This window comes from Otolemur garnettii, unplaced genomic scaffold (assembly GCF_000181295.1).
Source record: "Otolemur garnettii isolate 467f Iridium unplaced genomic scaffold, OtoGar3 scaffold00098, whole genome shotgun sequence".
Classification (NCBI taxonomy): Eukaryota; Metazoa; Chordata; class Mammalia; order Primates; family Galagidae; genus Otolemur; species Otolemur garnettii.
Window position 1 is genome coordinate 6948168 of NW_003852493.1, and position 19427 is coordinate 6967594.

At 37.4% G+C, this 19427-nt stretch overlaps 1 protein-coding gene across 3 annotated transcripts in view; it reads right to left on the minus strand.

Moving 5' to 3' along the window:
* LOC100945491 (CD302 antigen) overlaps window positions 1-19427 on the minus strand; it is a 149060-nt gene that overhangs the window by 40162 nt on the left and 89471 nt on the right. Inside the window, exons 29-35 of one of the 3 annotated variants that reach the window (XM_003795974.2) lie at window positions 18676-18870; window positions 16062-16288; window positions 14711-14879; window positions 10307-10456; window positions 7261-7383; window positions 4756-4923; window positions 2522-2733 (exon numbers count right to left, since the gene is read on the minus strand). In XM_003795974.2, the coding sequence (XP_003796022.1) occupies window positions 2555-2733; window positions 4756-4923; window positions 7261-7383; window positions 10307-10456; window positions 14711-14879; window positions 16062-16288; window positions 18676-18870 (1211 nt within the window). In that variant the 3' untranslated portion in view covers window positions 2522-2554. Of the gene's footprint in view, window positions 1-2521; window positions 2734-4755; window positions 4924-7260; window positions 7384-10306; window positions 10457-14710; window positions 14880-16061; window positions 16289-18675; window positions 18871-19427 lie in introns of those variants that run through there. The other 2 variants (XM_003795972.3, XM_003795973.3) reach the window with 2 other exon arrangements.

A 19427-nucleotide genomic window follows, 5' to 3' on the forward strand; every position in this document is an offset into this window, starting at 1 on the left:
CGCCACAACGCCTGGCCATTTTTTGGTTGCAGCCGTCATTGTTGTTTGGCGGGTCCGGGCTGGGGATTCGAACCCACCACCTTAGGTGTATGTGGCTGGCGCTTTAGCTGCTTGAGCCACAGGTGCCGAGCCTATTTACTTGCTCTTTTAGGTGCCTTTTTAGGTCTGCCGAAATTTAAGATCAATTTTGTCAGACTGCACGTGGTGACTGGATTAGTTAGAGAAAACTGGAGCAGACTGTCTTTAGTTCTTCTGTAACATTTACCACAGTGAAATGAAGGAAAAGAAAATGGGCAGTCCTAGGTCTGGCACAGTGGCTCACACCTGTAAATACAACGCTTTTGGAGGCTGGAGCAGGAGAATCACTTGAGGTCAGGTGTCTGAGACCAGCCTCAGCAACATTGTGAGAACAGTATCTACAACAAATCAAAAAATTAGCTGGGTTTGGTGGCACAGACCTGTAGGACTAGTTACTTGGGAGGATGAAGCAGGAGGATTGCTTGAGCCCAGGAGTTTGAGATCACAGTGTGCTGTGATCATGCCACCACATTTTAGCCAGGGCAACAGAGTGAAACTGGGTCTCAGAAAAAAAAAAAAAACCTAAAACAACAAATAAAATATAGGCAGTTCTGGACATGTTGAGGATTTTCACATGGATTGTCTGGTAGGTGGTGGGAAATATGAACCTACATCTACACATTTGGACTATTAGGTTGGAAATGGTTGTTAGAGGGGAGGGGCTGGACAGGATTTCCTAAGGGGGGCAGAAAGAATGAGAAGTAAGTGGGACATGGATGGAATCCCTGCTGATCCTGCTAGTTAAAACACACTGAGCAAGAGGCATCTGAAAAGGAGACGAAAATCAAACACTCAGAGATGTACGAATGCTTATATTTATTCTTTAAAAAAGGTACAAAAAATCTCTTAAAGAATGCCTCAGTGTAAGTTACAATAGCCGGACACGTTATTTCTCAACATACTATATGACTAACATACCCAATCTAGAGATATTTTCTTTTTAACAAGGATTAACTCCAACACTTTTACTTAAAACAACTTTATTAGGACGTCACTGCAATACTAATATACAGCTGTACTTGACACATCAAGTCCATTCACTTGAAAGTCTAAATGACTAAAATTGTAGAGCTCCTGGGACAAGCAAACGTCTAACAAATTGAATAAAAAATATTTCAGGATAACTATAGACCATATTAAAACTGTCTTAGAAAATTTATTTACAATTTTATTATAGTGTAAATACTCTAAATTTAAAATAAATCTATGGATTTTATACAAAAATACTCTAAAGTATAAATATAAGTTAAATGCTAAATAAAACATTCACCATATCCAGTGGATGCTATTATTAAGAATAATTCTAGGTGTCAAAATTTTAAGTCATAGCCACAAAACAATATTTTCTTAATCATTCATAACTTTGAGTACTTTAATGTAATTACAAGGTTTAGAGTTTCATTGAAAAATCCTTATTTTTACAAATGCAGGTTAGATAATTTCCTTCATGGACCCTTTCTTCATTTAGCTTATATAAAAAGGTAACAAAATAAAACAGTGGAAACCCAATAATCACATGTATATGTTAAAATAACAAAATAAACAAAATTAAAAAAATAAAAAATTCTTAGTCAAAAGTCAATGTGCTTTGTGAAGTTTATAAATTATAAAATTGTCAAGCATTCTTATACTTAATTGATTCCCTTTAAGAAGGAAGCATTTACATATACTACATCAGAAAATAGAAAACACACCACTTCAGGGTACCTAATCCATCTAGAAATAATATTCTGACACTTCAGAAAATGTTAAGTGCTAAATCTTTAAAAACCATTGTTTCATGAACAATTATGAACAGAAAAAAAATCTTTGCATTTAAATAATACTAGTATGAAATATCTTTGGAACAGTATAAGAAGGATCTTGCCAAGAGGCATCATTTTGCTATATAAAAAGTAAGCATAGCTCATTCTTTAATAATTTTTCCCAAATATTACAAATGGCTATTTTGAAACAATGTTGATACTATTTACAGCTAAGATTTAACCCTGATGTACTAATTTTGCATTTGGTTGGATGCTTTAAAAATGAAAAAACTACAACTTGGACTTTACCTAACAAACACAATATAATCTAATCATTTGTACTCTTATATTAAAAATATAAAAAGTGAAAAAAATACAAGTAGGTGACCTAGTAATTTTCTGAGAAGTTTTGTTAAAGATTCCACTAAAAAAATATTATCCTAGTTACCAATCATATTCCTACAGAGAAAATGCATATTAAAATTATTACCCTACAAATAATTTAGGCTTCAGTTCCAACTTCAAGTTCTCTCTGTTGTATTAATTAGAGCTATAAACGTGGCATTAAATGGGCAATCAATTCCAGATACCGACATATGCATAAGACCTAAGCAACTAAAACAGTAGTTAAGACTTTTACTTTGGAACGGAGTAAATACTGACACTGGAAAATTTTAAGTGGCTCATTTTTCCTAACACATTAGTGCAAATTAGCAAACTTGTAGAATAATTTAGTCATGGAAGGAAGGAAGCATAATCTCATTTTCATTCATTCCTTGTGCATACCGAACTGATGAAAAGCGTGCCCAGTGGAAACGATTCTTTTGGAAGAAAAACCAAATGAGTCCGCTGATGAGAGCTAAGACACTTAGCACTGCAAATGTGATAACTATTCCTCTGTAATCAGGGCCTGGAATAGAAGAAGGTTTGACATTGGAAGAGAGAATACAAAAGTTATCATTATTATTGATTTTATACATTCAGGTATGTGTCACATATATGGGCTCAAAAAAATTGTGTGCAATTTATATACAATACATACAGGGTTATTTCATAGCACAGAATTCAAACTCATCATCTAACACTTAAGTGCTTTTTTTTGTTCGAATTTAGGCATTTTCCTTTTCATTCAAATCCTCTTCATTGCTACAGGAATTTTCTTTCAAAGAAATGAAAGGCACTTTGATTATTCTCACTTTTTCTTCCCAGTGCCCTTTTAGGATTACATCACTCCTCATATATTAGCCTACTTTGATAGCAAATATCTCAAAGCTGCAAATTTTTGTGTTTGACTTAGCTGAGGCCAAATAAAACATTATTTGCTTTAAAATGATTTAAGCCTCTGAGATGACCCCATTTAGTGCCTATTCAACTTCAACGGCTGTCCCAAGCTGCTGCTCTGTATGCGGCCCAGAAGGATTCCTTCTGTTCCATACCTTTAAATGCTGACTCTCCTTCTCTCTCATATGTTCAAATGAATATGAGGCATCCCTGGATGGGTATCTCATTTTCCATACAGGTTACTCAAAATGGGCCACACGGAACTCTTGATTTACACCACCTTGACCCTGTTCTGGCCTACCCCCTAAAATCTTCCAGTTGCTTTCCATTCCACTCAGAATAGAACCAGAACTCTTGACTCTTGCTTCCAAAGTCTTACGTGTCTGTCACCTGCCTCCCTTCCAGCTCTTCCCTGAGCACACGGCAAGCTCACTCTGCCTTAGGAGCTTTGCTCCAGCTGGTAGCTCCACCTGCTGTGTCTTTTCCCCTGACCTTTGCTTGGTGGATTTTTTAGATCTCAGCTTCTGTGTCTCCTCCTCTTAGACATTATCCCTGATAACCTAGAGTAGCTATCTACCTAGTTTCAATCACATAGTTTATAATTATTTGACATTTTCCTCTCTTTCAAAAACTGACTGCTTGCTTACTTATGTTTCCTCACTGGGTTGTGATCTCTGTGAGAACAGGTGCCTTATCTGTCTTGTTCACAGGTGCATCCCAGCATGCAGGGCATGACACATAGTAGACACTCTGTAGGGTGTCCCCCAAAATCGCCCTAAAGTCTCCATACAAAGGGAAAATGGAAAATTGCAGCTAAATGTACCTTTATTTACAACATATTCATTACAAAATTTTACAAAATATTTATAAAATATCCTCCACATGCTGGCCACCTCTTGTTAATATTTTGCAATGAATACGTTGTAAATAAAGGTGCATTTAGCTCCAGTCTCCCAAAGTATGTGACTTTAAGGGCAACTTTTGGGACACCCTATATTTACTGAATCAATGCATGTAAATACAGATACTGATTACCTAGAATTGGGGTTTTATCTTTCATATTTATAGACCAAAATGGACATTTTTTATGCTAGATCTTTAAAAATGTTTTTGTAAAAAATTTAGAGGTCTTCCTTCAGAAATGAAGTTAAGATAATATTTTTATGGTTGTTTTATGTATTAATTCATGATGAAACACAACTTCAAACAACTTCATACAGATACCCTGAACATTTTGAGTAATTAAATCTAGCTTTGCACCATTTAAAAATTAATCATGAGTTTTATGGGAATAGGAAGAAAAGAAGCAAATTAGCTGCAGAAATAAACCTGTAAGTTTTTATATATTCAAACTATAGAATAAAACACACTTGAAGAACATTTTCAAAGAAATTACCTCCCTAATACTATGTCAGCTTCCATTTTTCTTAGAAAACAATTACGTAAGGTTTAGACTGTTTAATGGTTTCATTTGGGAGCCCTAGACATCTTGTGCTTTTACTGTGCTTTGTGATCTGTTTATCGGTGGGAAAAATCTCTGTGACTTAATCAAGAAGTTTGGAAATACTTTAAGGACTAAATACTTCAGGACCAGGTACAAAACTTTGCGTGTTTATTTTATGACCTGCTCTGCAACAGGTTACACACTTACCCAGAGGAACTTTGCAGACAACTCTTCCGAAGCCATGTGCACATTCAACTTTTTTCCAAGTTTCATTTGAAGCTATCAAAATGCTACATTTTCCATTACCACTCTTACTCTTATTTTCCCATTTGACAAATTTCCCTTCTGATCCATCTAACCAACTCCAAGACTGGTCTGAAGAAAGAAATGAAACGCACCAATATTTATTGCTATTAAATGTCAAAAGCATGTACAACTATACTGTCCAATATGATGATCACTTTTGAAAATGAAATTCATTAAGAATGAAACAATGTTTTTCTTATTTATTTATTTATTTTTGGGGATTCATTGAGGGTACAAGAAACCAGGTTACACTGATTGCATTTGTTAGGTAAAGTCCCTTTTACTAAAGGTGTGGCACACCCCACCCCCCTCCCTCCTTCCCTCTCTCTGGTCCTCCTTTCCCCACCCTTCCCTCTTTCTTTCTCTCTCTTCTCTCCTCTTCCCCCACCCCACCACCATGTCATTAATTGAAGAATGAAACAATTTTAAATCAGCCTTTCAGTTACACTAGTCACATTTCAAGTGGTCAGTAGGCACATATACCTACAGCCTACCATATTGGACAGTGCAGACATGGACCATTATTATCTTTGTAGAAAGTTCTATTGGGTAGCACTGATACAGAATGTTATGTTTTGATTAAAGTACTGAATTTTTGCACATTTCTTGTGTGTGGGATAGATTTCTAAGGACTCATATTCTCCCTCTATAGTTTAAAGAACTCATATCATTAAAGATAGACTGATGGAAGAGGAAGGGTCCAGAAAGGTGCCTCCCCCATGCCCACAATGACTTCATTTTGTTTCCCAGCTGAGGTGGCACCACCTTGTGGTGATAGCACAAACATGACATACATTTCACTTAGATGGCTAACTTTGTTTTGTTTTGAGACAGGGTCTCTCTCACTCTGTTGCCTGTGCTGGAGTACAGTTGTATTATCATAGCTCACTGCAACTTCCAACACCTGGGCTCCATGGATCCTTCTGTCTCAGCCTCCTGAGTAGCTGGGGCTACAGGTGTGCACCACTGAGCCCAACTAATTTAAAAAATATTTTTGTAGTGATGGGGTCTCACTATGTTGCTCAGGCTGGCCTCAATCCTCTCAGCTTTGATCTCCAAAGTTCTGGAATTACAGGCATGTGCCAAGGTGCCCAGCTGTGATGGTCAACCTTAAATCTATTCTTTTTTTTTTTTTTTTTTTTTTTTTTTTGAGACAGAGCCTCAAGCTGTCCCCCTGGGTAGAGTGCCGTGGCATTACAGCTCACAGCAACCTCCAACTCCTGGGCTCAAGCGAGTCTCCTGCCTCCGCCTCCCAAGTAGCTGGGACCACAGGCGCCCACCACAACGCCCGGCTGTTTTTTGGTTGCAGCCGTCATTGTTGTTTTGGCGGGTCCGGGCTGGGGATTCGAACCCGCCACCTTAGGTGTACGTGGCTGGCGCCTTAGCCGGTTGAGCTATAGGCGCCGAGCCAAATCTATTCATTTTTTGACAAGGACTTCACATTTTAGAATTTGCATTTATTTTAATAATTTAAAATTCAACTTTGCATAAAATATAAAACAGACTTCCTATTCTTTTCCCAAATTTTCACTGATTCATTCTTTATCAATTTAAACCTTACACATATTATTTCTTATTGAAAAATTCTTCCACAAATTTTCTTTGAACAAATTCTCTGTAATTTTACTAAGTTATTTGAAAAAAGCCACTATTAAGACTTAATTTTAATCTATGGTAAAAGTATCCAAAGAGGGAAGAGAACTTCAAGAAGGTAAGTTTCTGAAAAACAGGATGGTAGAGTATAAAATCATGGGGTGTTCAGAACTGGAACTCTTAGGGAAATAAGTTATGGGTTCCTTACAGGGTCACTGAAGACATAGACATTGCTATGGGAGAGAAACAATCCTGATATTCATCTGAGGATTTTAGCAATAAGCCTCTAGAATAATTCCAACTGATTTAACCTGTTTTTCTGTTTCACTAGTGATTTCCATCATTGCTACATGAAGTTACATATTCATTCGAAATTGCTAAGCTTCCAACACCAGTAGGAAGCATTTGACTTAGTCACCACTTGACATCCTTTAGCAAGGCTCACTTTGTATTTAGGACAAGTTAGAACTTTCTTATTTTATTTTATTTTATTTTTATTTTTTGAGACAGAGTTGCCCTTGGTGCCAAGACTATGTTGCCCTTGGTAGAGCGCCATGGTGTCACAGCTCACAGCTACCTCAAACTCTTGGACTTAAGTGATTCTCTGGCCTCAGCCTCCCAAGTAGCTGGGACTATAGGCGTCTGCCACAAAACCCAGCTATTTTTTAGTTGTAGTTGTCATCGTTGTTTGGCTGGCTCCAGGCCGGGTTCAAACCCCTCAGCCCTGGTGCATGTGGCTGGTGCCCTAGCCGCTGAGCTACCGGTGCTGAGCCAAGTTAGAACTTTCTTTGAGCACAGAGTTGTGTTACTTACCAGCAGAATTTTGAGAGAATCCAAGCCAAACTCTCATGGTAATATTATTATTTTCCCTCATCAGCCTGCTGACGAATTTATTCTCAGCTTCATCTTTTATGGAAATAATATTTGCAGAATGATCTGGTGAAAAAGAAACCCCCAACTAATTACTTTAGGGATACTAGAGAATTAGTTTATTCTGAGCTAGCCATTTAAAAAAAAATCTATCCTGAACAAGATCATTGAGAAAGTCAAGCTTTACACAGAGACTCTTTTTAAAAACTGGTATTTATGGCAAAGCTTTATCAGTACTTCCAAAAAATAATACTTTCAATATAGTTTCTACATGGAAACAGAGAGATTTCATGTTTCTTCCAAATATTTATCTGGCAATATTTTTTGAACTTGGAAACTGCCCAATCACCTTGAACAGTTAGTCCTAATAACTGGGGCATGTGATGTTAGAAACATATCCTCCATAGAGACTTTTGGAATGCTCTCCTCAACTATTTTTGTATAATAACTCAGCTTTAAACTCACTTCTATTTAAAGGAAAATAATAGCAAATAGGCTTAAGATTGGGGAACATTAGTTTTCCCTTTAATATTTTCTACATAAATGTACGTGGTCATGCCCATTATAAGTTTCTAAAAATAGTATGGAATTGAATGGCTGCATGTGTTTGAAGTTTAATAGGTAACCCTAAACTCACAGAGAAAATAGTGTTATTACCAGAACAGGTAAAGACGAGATAGAAATAAAATAATAACTCGTCTTGGAAGTCCATCCCAAATGAAATCAAATAGTCTTCCATAGTAACAGACCTATCCAAACTTCAATGACAGCATTTCTTTTGTGGTGGAGGGTATTTTAAGAGGGACAAAAGAAAGCCTTTACTCCTTTGTGGAACACCACAGTGTGCAGGTGTTTTATACATAGGTCACTATGAAAGTGTTGAGACAGACTATATCAGAGTCCATTATCTCACGTCCAAGAAACACAGTCAACAGTCTCCTTTCTGATTCATTCTTGGAAGTTTCAACTTGCTCCACTTCTCAGTGTTGATACGAAAGCTTCTTTTTGTTTCCGTCTGTGTGTATTTTACCTTTCTTGGTTTTTGCATAGTGTAAACCTTTTGTAATAACTCACAAATAGTGCCTCATTTAATAGTACCTGGTAGAGGAAGATGTTATCACTATTTTACAGATGAGGAACGTGAGGCTAAGGAAGATTAAGAAAATTGTTTACACAGCTAGCCAGTCATAGAATTAGAAAGTCAACTTCAATCTTCTTAATGATGACAGTTTTAAGAACTCACTGTTTGCAGAGCACTGTGCTACATTTGTATATCTCATCTCATTTCATCCATTCCTGCAACTTAACCTGTACCAGCTTTTGAAGTGACTATTACACTATTTTCATTCTCACTCTTTAGGTGAGAGAAAAGATACAATTAGATCGCTTCCATAATGTAGCTAGTATGTGTAGAAGTTGGGCTTGAACCCAGATCTGTCTGCCTAATGGATTAAGTGCTTAACCATACACTATATTTATAGTAAACTTTTCTATTTTCTCCTTTAGAAGAAAGAAGCTTCTGACTTCAGAACATCCATATAGCTTACAGTAATTCCCATCAAGTATATACATGTATAATACACAACAGTTTTCATACAAAAATTTCTAGTAACTGTAAGAGTTTTTAATCAGTCGAGTGTCTCCACACAGTTAGCAAAATAAATTAGATTAGTGTCAGTGCCATTTGCCTGGCTAAACTGCTATCCACAAATGCAGATAAACAGTTTGGGTCTTTGAAATACTCTGTGTGGTCTCCCTAGAAGTCATTTCATGGTTTGACTATAGACTAAATTGTCATGCGAGAGAGCCAGTCATTGCTGCTCTTTCTAAAACAGCTAAGTCTGAAGACAAAGAGCCCTGGAAATGAGTCGATCCTATTGCAGAATAATGAACGGACAACCCATGCAGTGCCGAGTTTGTTACCTTGGTCAGGCTAACCTTGCTTTTTTTTGCCTTTTTCTTTTTTTGAGACAGAGTCACACTTTGTCACCCTTGGTAGAGTGCCATGGTATCATAGCTCACAGCAACCTCAAGCTCTTGGGCTTAATCTATCCTCTTGCTTCAGCCTCCTGAGTAGCTAGAACTACAGGCACCTGCCATAATGCCCGGCTATTTTTAGAGATGGGGTCTCACTCTAGCTCAGGCTGGTCTCAAACTCCTGAACTTAGGCAACCCACTCACCTCAGCCTCCCAGAGTGCTAGGATTACAGGTGTGAGCCACTAACCTTACTTATTAATAACAAAGTAATAGAAAATTGTAATAATAATAATAATAATAGTAAATTTATATTTATTATTTAGCCAACTTAATATAATTTTTTCACCTCTTAATTTCTTCCTATAAGCATATATAACTATATTTAAAACCATTTCATTTGTCTGTGATTTTATTTAATAATTCACTTAGCAATTTTTTTGAGATTTTGTCTCACTCTGTTGCCCCAGGCTAGAGTGCTGTGGCATCATAGCTCACAGCAGCCTCAAACTCCTATGCTCAAGCAATCCTCTAGCTTCAGCCTCCTGAGTAGCTGAGACCACAGGGATTCGCCAACTTGCCTAGTTAATTTTTCTATTTTCAGTAGTGATGGAGTCTCCTTCTTGCTCAGGCTGGTCTCAAACTCCTGGGCTAGCTCAAGCAATCCACCTGCCTCTTGCCTTAGCCTCCTAGAGTGCTAGGATTATAGGCATGAGCCACCTTGCCTGGCCACTTAGCAATTTTTGTTCTACTTCTTCCCAATTACTATTACATTCTATGTACTTATTCTTACATCGATAATTTTTAATGTTATTCCAATGTTCCACTGAGATCCTATATCATAAAATACTTAACTATTGCCCCACCACTGGGCAATTAGGTTATAATGCTATTACAAATGGCAAGTGCTTAAAATATTTTCAAAATATAATTATTACTTTGAATTATGTTGTAAAGAAAGATTTCTAAGAAATAAATTATTGAGTCAAAGAAAATCAACAAATTTTAACTCACCAAATTGTGGACACAATTGTTTGGCCTCTGAGAAACTGTGCAATTGCTGGTCAGACATGTAGCAGTGATCCCCATACTGGATCCACCGTGACCCATTGCCTTTTGATGCTGGGCATCTTGATGAGTATGCATATGGTGATAGCTCTTTAGCTATAAAATGTTAGATGATACTGTAATAATGCACAGAACAACCTGCCCACTTTTGAAATCCCATCACATGTTCCTATTTGAAACTGTTGTAGTTATGAGTAAGAAACATTTAACTCAGCACACATACCAGAGAAAGCCACAGGCTAAATACTACAAATACCTGTTCTCATTAGCTTTTTGGGATACCATTTTAAAAACTTAGACCATGGAAGAGGAAACTACTTAGCCCTCTAGGACTGACTTAGACTAAAGTAAAAAACCTAGAAAAATAGAGTAGGAAAAGCAGCAAAGACAAGCTGGGCAGGCCAAAAACTACCCTCAAATAATAATCAAAATAGTTTCTTTGCTTGGATTCCTTTTTATTTTGACAAACCCTAGTTTTACGTAGGCATATAAAGAACTATTCTATTTTTTTTTTTTTTTTGAGACAGAGTCTCAGTCTGTCACTCTCAGTAGAGTGCCATGAAGTTACAGCTCACAGCAACTTCTAACTCTTGGGCTTAAGTGATCCTCCCTCCTCAGCCTTCCAAGTAGCTGGGACTACAGGTGCCCACCACAATGCCTGGCTACTTTTTGTTGCAGTTGCCACTGGTGTTTTAGCTGGCTGGGGCCGGGTTCGAACCTGCCACCCTTGGTATATGGGGCTGATACCTTACCCATTGAGCCACAGGCGCTGCCCAAAAACTATTCTATTTTTAAAAATTACACTGGAGTAAAAATTGTATTGAAGTAAAAAATGGTAATTTATTTTACAAAGCACAGTAAAATCTATCTCAAACAAAGAGTAGAGGTGGCTTCTCAGCTCTTAAAAATGCCCCAGTTTCCTATTAAGTTGTTTAATTTTTAATTGTGCTGATTAACAAGAAGAAGCTGATTTAATAAAGCTTGTGCCCCTTATCCGCCTGCCATGAATTCCAACAGAGGAGCACATAAGAACTGGAAGTGAACTGTGAATAGTGTCCTATCGGTGAGGTGCAGACAGCAGTCCCAACCTCAGTGATTGCTTGGTAATGTGTTCCGTAAGGTCTGGGCGTCCTTCAGCAACTGCAGGCTCTTACGCCTTTTTCTCCATTTGGTAGTGTCCTTATCTTTTGTGGTCTCAGAGATTCTAGACGAAGGCTGCTGCCATTTCCTTCTTCATCAAGAGACTTTTTGGTGGCTCTTAATTCCTTCTTCTGTTTCTTTATTTTCTGTTAGAAGCCAGGATTGATCTTTTTGACCTTTAGTTATTTGACTGGCTTTTGCTTTTATTCTTCACACTAATGATATCAGTCTGAGCGCTAAGCCTTCCTTCAGTTCAACAGTTAGACTTCTAGAAAAGTTTTCCCAGCTGCTGCTATCAAAACTTACTTACTAAACTCATCTATAAAGTCTATAAAACTTTGGACAACTCACCATTAATGCTGCTAATGGAAGCAGATGTTAATAGCATGCTATTGCTTTACCACCTTATGAGAATAGTTTGCCAAAGGTATATGGCTGACTACTCCATTGTTGCACTGGGCTCAACTGCTGATGCGAAACAAGCTGGACATTAGCTACCGCGTTGCTAGGACTGGAATTTTCTGAATGGTTTGACTTAAAAAAAAGTTCCTCTTGCCTTGGGAGTGTATGAGTCCTTATCTTCAAAGTCTACTTGTTTCTAGTACAGTCTGCATTCCAAGTGGGCCACCATAGGTGGCATACACTTTTCTCCCTTCCTGCTCTTCATAAACTTTCTTTCTAACTCTGACATATTTTTTTCTCCTTCGAGGGCTTGCCTTGTGGTAAGTGTGTTCTATTCCTGTTCCAGAAGATCCAATCTTTTATCATGGTAAAATACACCTAACAGCAAATTTACCATCTTATCTACTTTTAAGTGCACAGTTCAGTAGCATTAAGTATATCCACATTGTTTTGCAATCGTCGCTACCATCTATCTCCAGAACTTTTTCATGTCACAAAACTGAAATGTTGTACCCATGAAACAATGCCAAATGCTGAATTCTCTGCTGCAGGTCCCTAGTTGCTGCTATCCTACTTGCTGTCTCTATGAACTTGACAACCCTAGGTACTACCTCATACAAATGGAACCATGCAATATTTATCTTTTTGTGACTGGCTTATTTCACTTAGGATACTGTGTTCAAGGCTCATCCATATTATAGCATGTGTCAGAATTTCTTTCCTTTTTAAGGATGAATAATATATGTATATATATATACACATACACACACATATACATTTTTCCCTATGTTTTGCTTGTCCATTCATCTGTTGATGGACCCTTGCATTGCTTCTATCTTTTGGCTATTAAATTACCCTACTATCACATGTTGTACAAACATCTATTTGAGCCCCTGCCTTCATTTTTTAAAATATTTATTTATTTATTTTAGAGATAGAGTCTCACTTTATTGCCCTTGGTAGAGTGCCATGGAGTCACACAACTCACAGCAACCTCCAGCTCCTGCGCTTAAGCAATTCTCTTGCCTCAGCCTCCCAAGTAGCTGAGACTACAGGCACCCACCACAACGCCCGGCTATTTTTTGTTGCAGTTTGGCCGAGGCCAGGTTTGAACCCACCACCCTTGGTATATGGGGCCGGTGCCCTATTCACTGAGCCACAGGTGCCACCCTATTTTTTTATTTTTTGAGACAGAGTTTCATTAGTCACCCTCGGTAGAGTGCCATGGCATCACAGCTCACAGCAACCTCAAAATCTTGGGCCCAAGTGATTCTCTTGCCTTAGCCTCCCAAGTAGCTGGGACTGCAGGCTATCTTTTGTTTGTAGATGTCACTGTTGTTTGGCAGGCCTGGGTTGGGTTCAAACCTGCCAGCTCCTGTATATGTGGCTGGTGCCCTAGCTGCTGAGCTACAGGTGCAGAGCCAACCTGCCTTCAATTCTTTTGAGTATATGCCAAAAGTTCTGGATTATAGAGTAATCTTATGTTTAAGTGTTTGAGGAATTTCCATACCCTCTTCCACACTGGCTACACCATTTTATATTCCCACCAGCAATACGTAAGAGTTCTATTTTCTCAATATTCTCATCAGTATTTGTTATTTTCTGTTTTTTTAAAGATCCACTTTTTAAAGTCAGCTTGTATATTAATTCTCTAGGCTTGCCATAATAAACCACCACATACTCAGTAGCTTAAAACCATAGAAATTTATACTCTGATAGTTTTGGAGGCTTGAAGCCTGAATTTAAGGTGGTGTTAGGGTTGGTTCTTTCTGGGGGCTCTCCGGGAAAATCTGTTTCATGCCTCTCTTACCTTCTGGTGGTTGCTGGCAATTTCTGGCTTGCAATCCCTGCCTTTGTCATCACACGGCCTTCTTTCCTCTGTGTGTCTGTCTCCCTTGTATGAGGACATCATTCATTGGATGTAGGGCCTACCCTAATCAAGCATGACCTCATCTCAACTAACTACAAAGACTATTAAGAATAGTAGAATAGAATAAGGCCACATTCTGGGGTTCTGACTGGAAGGAATTTTGGGAGGACAACCAGTACAGCACAGAACTTCAGTTTAGACAGGTTGTCATTCTCCTTCATCCCGTAAAGCTGCTTCTCTCTCCATTTCTAAAGGCCTAATGACATTTCTTGGGTATTCCAATTGTTTTTCTGAAAAATTACATTTATTTTTCATACCTAACAACTGAGAAGTTAGTTCTTTGATTGTGTCTCTATTCCTCATTCTTTACATAGTTCTTTCTTTCTTGTTTTTACTTGTTTTGTTAGACCATGATTTCACACGTTCTTCTGCTTGAATCTGTTCGATTCCAAATGTTGAATCTGGTCTTCAAGAGTTTTTGAAGCAGCAAACATGGTGAGTGCTGGGGAGTGGAGGTTTCAAAGACTAACCTTATCTCTCTGCCCCCAGGTCTCTGCAGCCCTGAGTTGTCTGGCTTTCGTGCTGTTACCCCAGGTTTACCCTGTACTTACCAGAGGTGACCTCAGGTCTAGCCCCTGATGAGATGTTTTATGAAGGAACATCTCAGCCTTTAAAAACATTGCTAAGTGAAATTAGAATTCACAAATGCTAAAGTTAAATTTACCTGATGATAGAATGAAAGTCTTTGGGAACAAATTCCCTCAGTGGATATATTGTATTTGTTTCTATTTACAGATTATCAAAATCATTTTCATAAGATTTGTGGATAAACCTTACTAAAATAAAACATTCTTGAACACTTAGCTGTGTACATAAATTGTGTGCACAAATTATGTCATATTTTAGGAAATCTATGGTTGTTTGAAATCAAATCTTACATTTTAAAGGTTTGTAACAAATTGCACCATCCTTAACAGAGTTGCATTTTTCGTGTTTCCAAATTCCTTTGGGATCCAACACAACACAATTCCCAGGAGATTTTTGGCCTTTCCACGGGATGTAGTCAAATGTACTGCCGTCAGACCACTCAAAACTTGATTCACTTCCCTGTTGGAAAATGAGAGATAACCTGAACCCAGATGTTCACTTCAAAAAGAGCATAAAGAATGAGACACATACTTCAGAACACGATAATGAAGAATTAATTATTTGCTTACAAGTATGGTCGGTCTGAACCTATTTGTACAATCAGAGATGGACTTGGGACATTTGCTCTGGCACAGTTTGAGGAGGACTTTAAACTTAGAGACAGAGTTACTATACCCTGTTTCTAGATTTTTTGTTTGTTTGTTTAAGGATGAGTCTGCATAACACTTGAAAGTAAATAACATGCAAATGGCTTCCACTTGTTCCAATTATAGATTACTAATCCCAATCTTCATCTTCTGAGTATTTTTTTTTATTTTTATAGTTCCGTGCTTTGTTTCTCTGTGTACATTTTTCACTTTACAGAACACATTAAGCAGCAGGTGGCTAGAGAAGGGAAATGGGAAGACGACTTTTGATTTTCCTTGAATCTATAATCTTGCCACCCTTTCTTTTATTTTCTCCACTTTGTTCCAAAGATTATTTAAATTAGGATGAATCTCTAACAGATAACTATTTTTTTAACCAGAGATTATTGTAAGTACATAAATGCACTAATTAACAAGATTAAAATAGTAGCACAGAAGATGTATTTATCATCAAAAGACTAATTTTCAGTAGTGCTCTGTTTTAGAGGAAAACATGGGGAAAAGGTATAAATTTATTAGTCCTAACCTTGCTAATATTTTAGTTGGCACCTAATATAAATGTTTGTGTTAAAATCTCAATGAAAATATTATTGCTTTGATTTTACAAATGAGAAAATAAGGTTATAAAGGTTAAACAACTTGCTCGTGATCACCTCATATATAAATGGAAGACCTGCCACTAGTATTGAAATTCAGGTTTTTCTGATTTTATGTTTTTCACCAGATTTCCAGTTGGTCTGCCCCAAGTTTAGGCTACAGAGGTATTGTTGATATATTAATCCACTCGAGGTGGTCTGGCCATTTTTCCTGGCACAGTCTACAGATAAAAATTTTTATTTGTCCTATGTTGTAAAAGGTAAGAAAGGAGTATGCTTTACACACTGAATCCCAGGACTTAGTATGATGCTGTAGCCTGAATTAATATTTCATGCTCAAATTTCCAACCTTCAAAATAAAAATTTGAAAAGTTTCTGGAAAACAAAGAAAGACTTACATCATGACTCGAGAGCCCAACCCATAGTGGAAATCCATCGCGTCTTACGACATCTTCCAGAAAGAGCTGGCCATTTGGGTTATGAACACTTGCCAAGTAACCTCCATTTTGAGAACATGTGTTTAATGCTTCATACCATGTAACCTTTTTTTGAATAACATTATAAATACCGTCTTCATATGGAATAAACTGTGGCAGTGTAGAATTATATTCTTCTTTGTAGTCAACTATAATATTTAAATTAAAAAGGTTGGTGATTAAGTTATATATATTTCATTTTGAAAGTTAAACAAAACTAGGTTTCTTATTAATAATGAAAGTCAAGTGCCTTCTTTATTTTTCTTATCGCTATAGCACGTATCATAGGCTCTTAAATATTACAGTTGTCCAGTTGATTCTTAAAAAGTCTGAACTTTGGAATGAACATAATCTTTCATTTAAGGAGCTCACAGATTAGTTGGAGACAGAAAAAAACAATGCCTGAAATAAGAGCAAAACTATGAACCATTAGGATATGTGAGACTGACTAGAGGTTCTTAGAAGAGTCAGGAAGTCTGCTTGATAAACCAGGTCTCAAGGGTTAAGTGAAATTAAAACTAAAAAAAATGTAAGGTAACCAGAAAGTCAGGAAGTGCTAAAAACAGAAACAACACCAGCACAATGATGAAGCTATTTCAAGGGGCAAAGGAACCGAGTGAAAGGGCTCCCAATGGGGCAGCGCCTATGGCTAAAAGGAGTAAGGCACCAGCCCCATATACTGGAGGTGGTGCGTTCAAATCCGACCCCGGCCAAAGAAGAAAAAAAGAAAGAGCTGCCAATGGCCAAAGCTGGAATAATTTGAGCAAAATATTAAATAATGTAGTATGTTCGATCATAATCTGAAATATAAAGTAAACAACCAGGAGCCTATACTAAATCTGGAGGATTAGAGGAAATTGAGAGTAAAACGAAGGTAAGTAGAAAGCAAGGAAGGGCTACAAGCAAACTATAAATAACCACAAAACCTCAGTCATGAGGGTAAAACAGATGAGTAAATTTTACAATGAGAGAATATGGTATCCTGTAGTATACCTGTGCTGAAGAAGTCTAAATAATTCCATAGATAGTACCCCAACCCCACAGCCCAGAAGGTGGGGAATGTCCCTGCAACCCGTAAGGATGGACTGAGCATAGTGACTTCCTTACAGTACGGAAAAGGGGAAAACGAGGAACTTTACTGTAGAGAAATGAGACAACTACTACCTTGAGCCAGGTGATCAAGGTTAAAATCAAACGCAGCATGTCACATTACTAGTGTGTACTGTTTGTATGAGATGATGAGAATGCCACTGTATGTCTGTGCTCCTCCTCCTCAAAACTCCTCAGCAAATACCAGCTGACCCAAACTGAGGGATGTTCTACAAATACGTGCCAAGCATGCCTCAAAACTGCCAAGATTATCAAAAATAAGAAAAGCCCAAGAAACCATCACAGCCAAGAGGAGCCTAAGGAGACGTGATGACTAAATGTAATGTGGGAGGCTGGATGGAATCCTGGAGGAAAAAGTATGTTCAATGAAAATTAAGGACGTTTCAGTCATGTATGGACTTTAGTTAAAAAGACTAATGTATCGACACTGGCTTATCAGTTGGGACAAAGGTACCATCCTAATAGAAGATGTCAAGAATGGGAAAAACTAGATAGAAACTCTCTATCCTCTCTTTGCAACTGTTTTGTAAATCTAAAGGTGTTCTAAAACAAGAGGTTTATAAAAGACACAAAAGAAGGTGGAAATGTTCTTGGCAGGGACAGAAAGGTAAATAAAGGTACAAATGTGAGGATGGCCATGCAGCGTACCCAGGACACGTTAGAGATTAGCCTGACGGAGGAAAAGATGCTTACTGGGCAAGAATGGGGACAAATGGGGCATGGAAGGAGGCCTAGAAATTAGGGAAGGAGACTTGTTTCTAAAGTCTCAAAAGATTACATGGACTCAAAGTAATTGAAAAGAGGAATCCTGGGAGGTTTGGATGCAAACGGTGTTCAGGAAGTTATTCTGTAGCATCATGAAGGGAGATGCTTAGCCAGGATGCTGGTGTTGGCAGAGGGCTTGGAGAAAAGTGACAGTCACAACAGTTAAGCTGTGAAAACCTTAAAACTAACATGCATTTCAAAATAGATTTGTGTCATGATTAGGCAAGCTTGAGAGACATTCCTTTTGCCTGGAAGGTCAAAACTCTACGAACACATTTTCTTATTTATGAGAATCCTATGTATCTTTCAGGGCCCAGCCAAGTTTCACCTCTTCCTGAAGGCATTCCTTGTTTTCATTATTCCTGTTTTCATTGATCTCTTTAGACTTTCCAAGAAATTTAAGTCTGTATCAAATCATCTAAGACCAACCTATATAAAATACTCATAAAGAATGTAATACTATCTCCATCTTCATTTTCCTCCTTGAGGTCACGACCGTGACACTAGGGTAGGTGGCTTCCTTCCTCCATAACCTCTGAGGCACTTCGTGTAGGACTGAATATGGAGGGAGCATTAAAAAACATGATTGCATGACTCCCTCAGAGCTAATGGTCTTATATTTTCTTTCCTTGGAGTGAAAACTCTATATTAGTATACTTACCCATTTCAATTTTACAAGCAAGAATGCTGTGCTGGTGAAAATAAAGTACTTCGTCAATAATATTAAAGGTGTGAATATCCCAGAAGCCATCAGTACCCAAACCGGCCAAAAATTTGCCGTTCTTTATAGTTGGTCTTCCTTCTCTCCAGTGTGTATATGACAGCCTGGTCTTATCAAACCACGTAAGAGAATTATCTAGAGAAAAAAATTTGTTTTCCTATGATTAGAGATTAAGACTTGAATTATAGTTATAAGTTTCATATTTCAAACTCAACTAATTTTCTTTTCCTTTCCTTATCTTCTGAAAGATTATGTGATTACGTATATCCCTTTAAAATATTTTACAATCATAACAGTAAATCACGGGTATTTTTAACTTTGAAAATATAAATTATAAATACAAAAATTAAAATCTACCTATAATTCCACCATCCTCCAATAACATCTTGTTATTTTTTCACAAATATCCATTTCTTTTACATATGTGTTTAATTGTAATGGAAATGAATACAACTGTTTTATTAAAAAATCATTGATATATTCCAAAATTAGTGATAGGAATCTTTTCTGTGGTCATATACTGTAAACAATTGTGCATACTTAAGGTCAATTGATTATAAACACATACACACATACACACACATATATATAAAATTATTATTTTTTTTTTGAGACAGAGCCTCAAGCTGTCCCCCTGGGTAGAGTGCCATGGCATCACAGCTCACAGCAACCTCCAACTCCTGGGCTCAAGC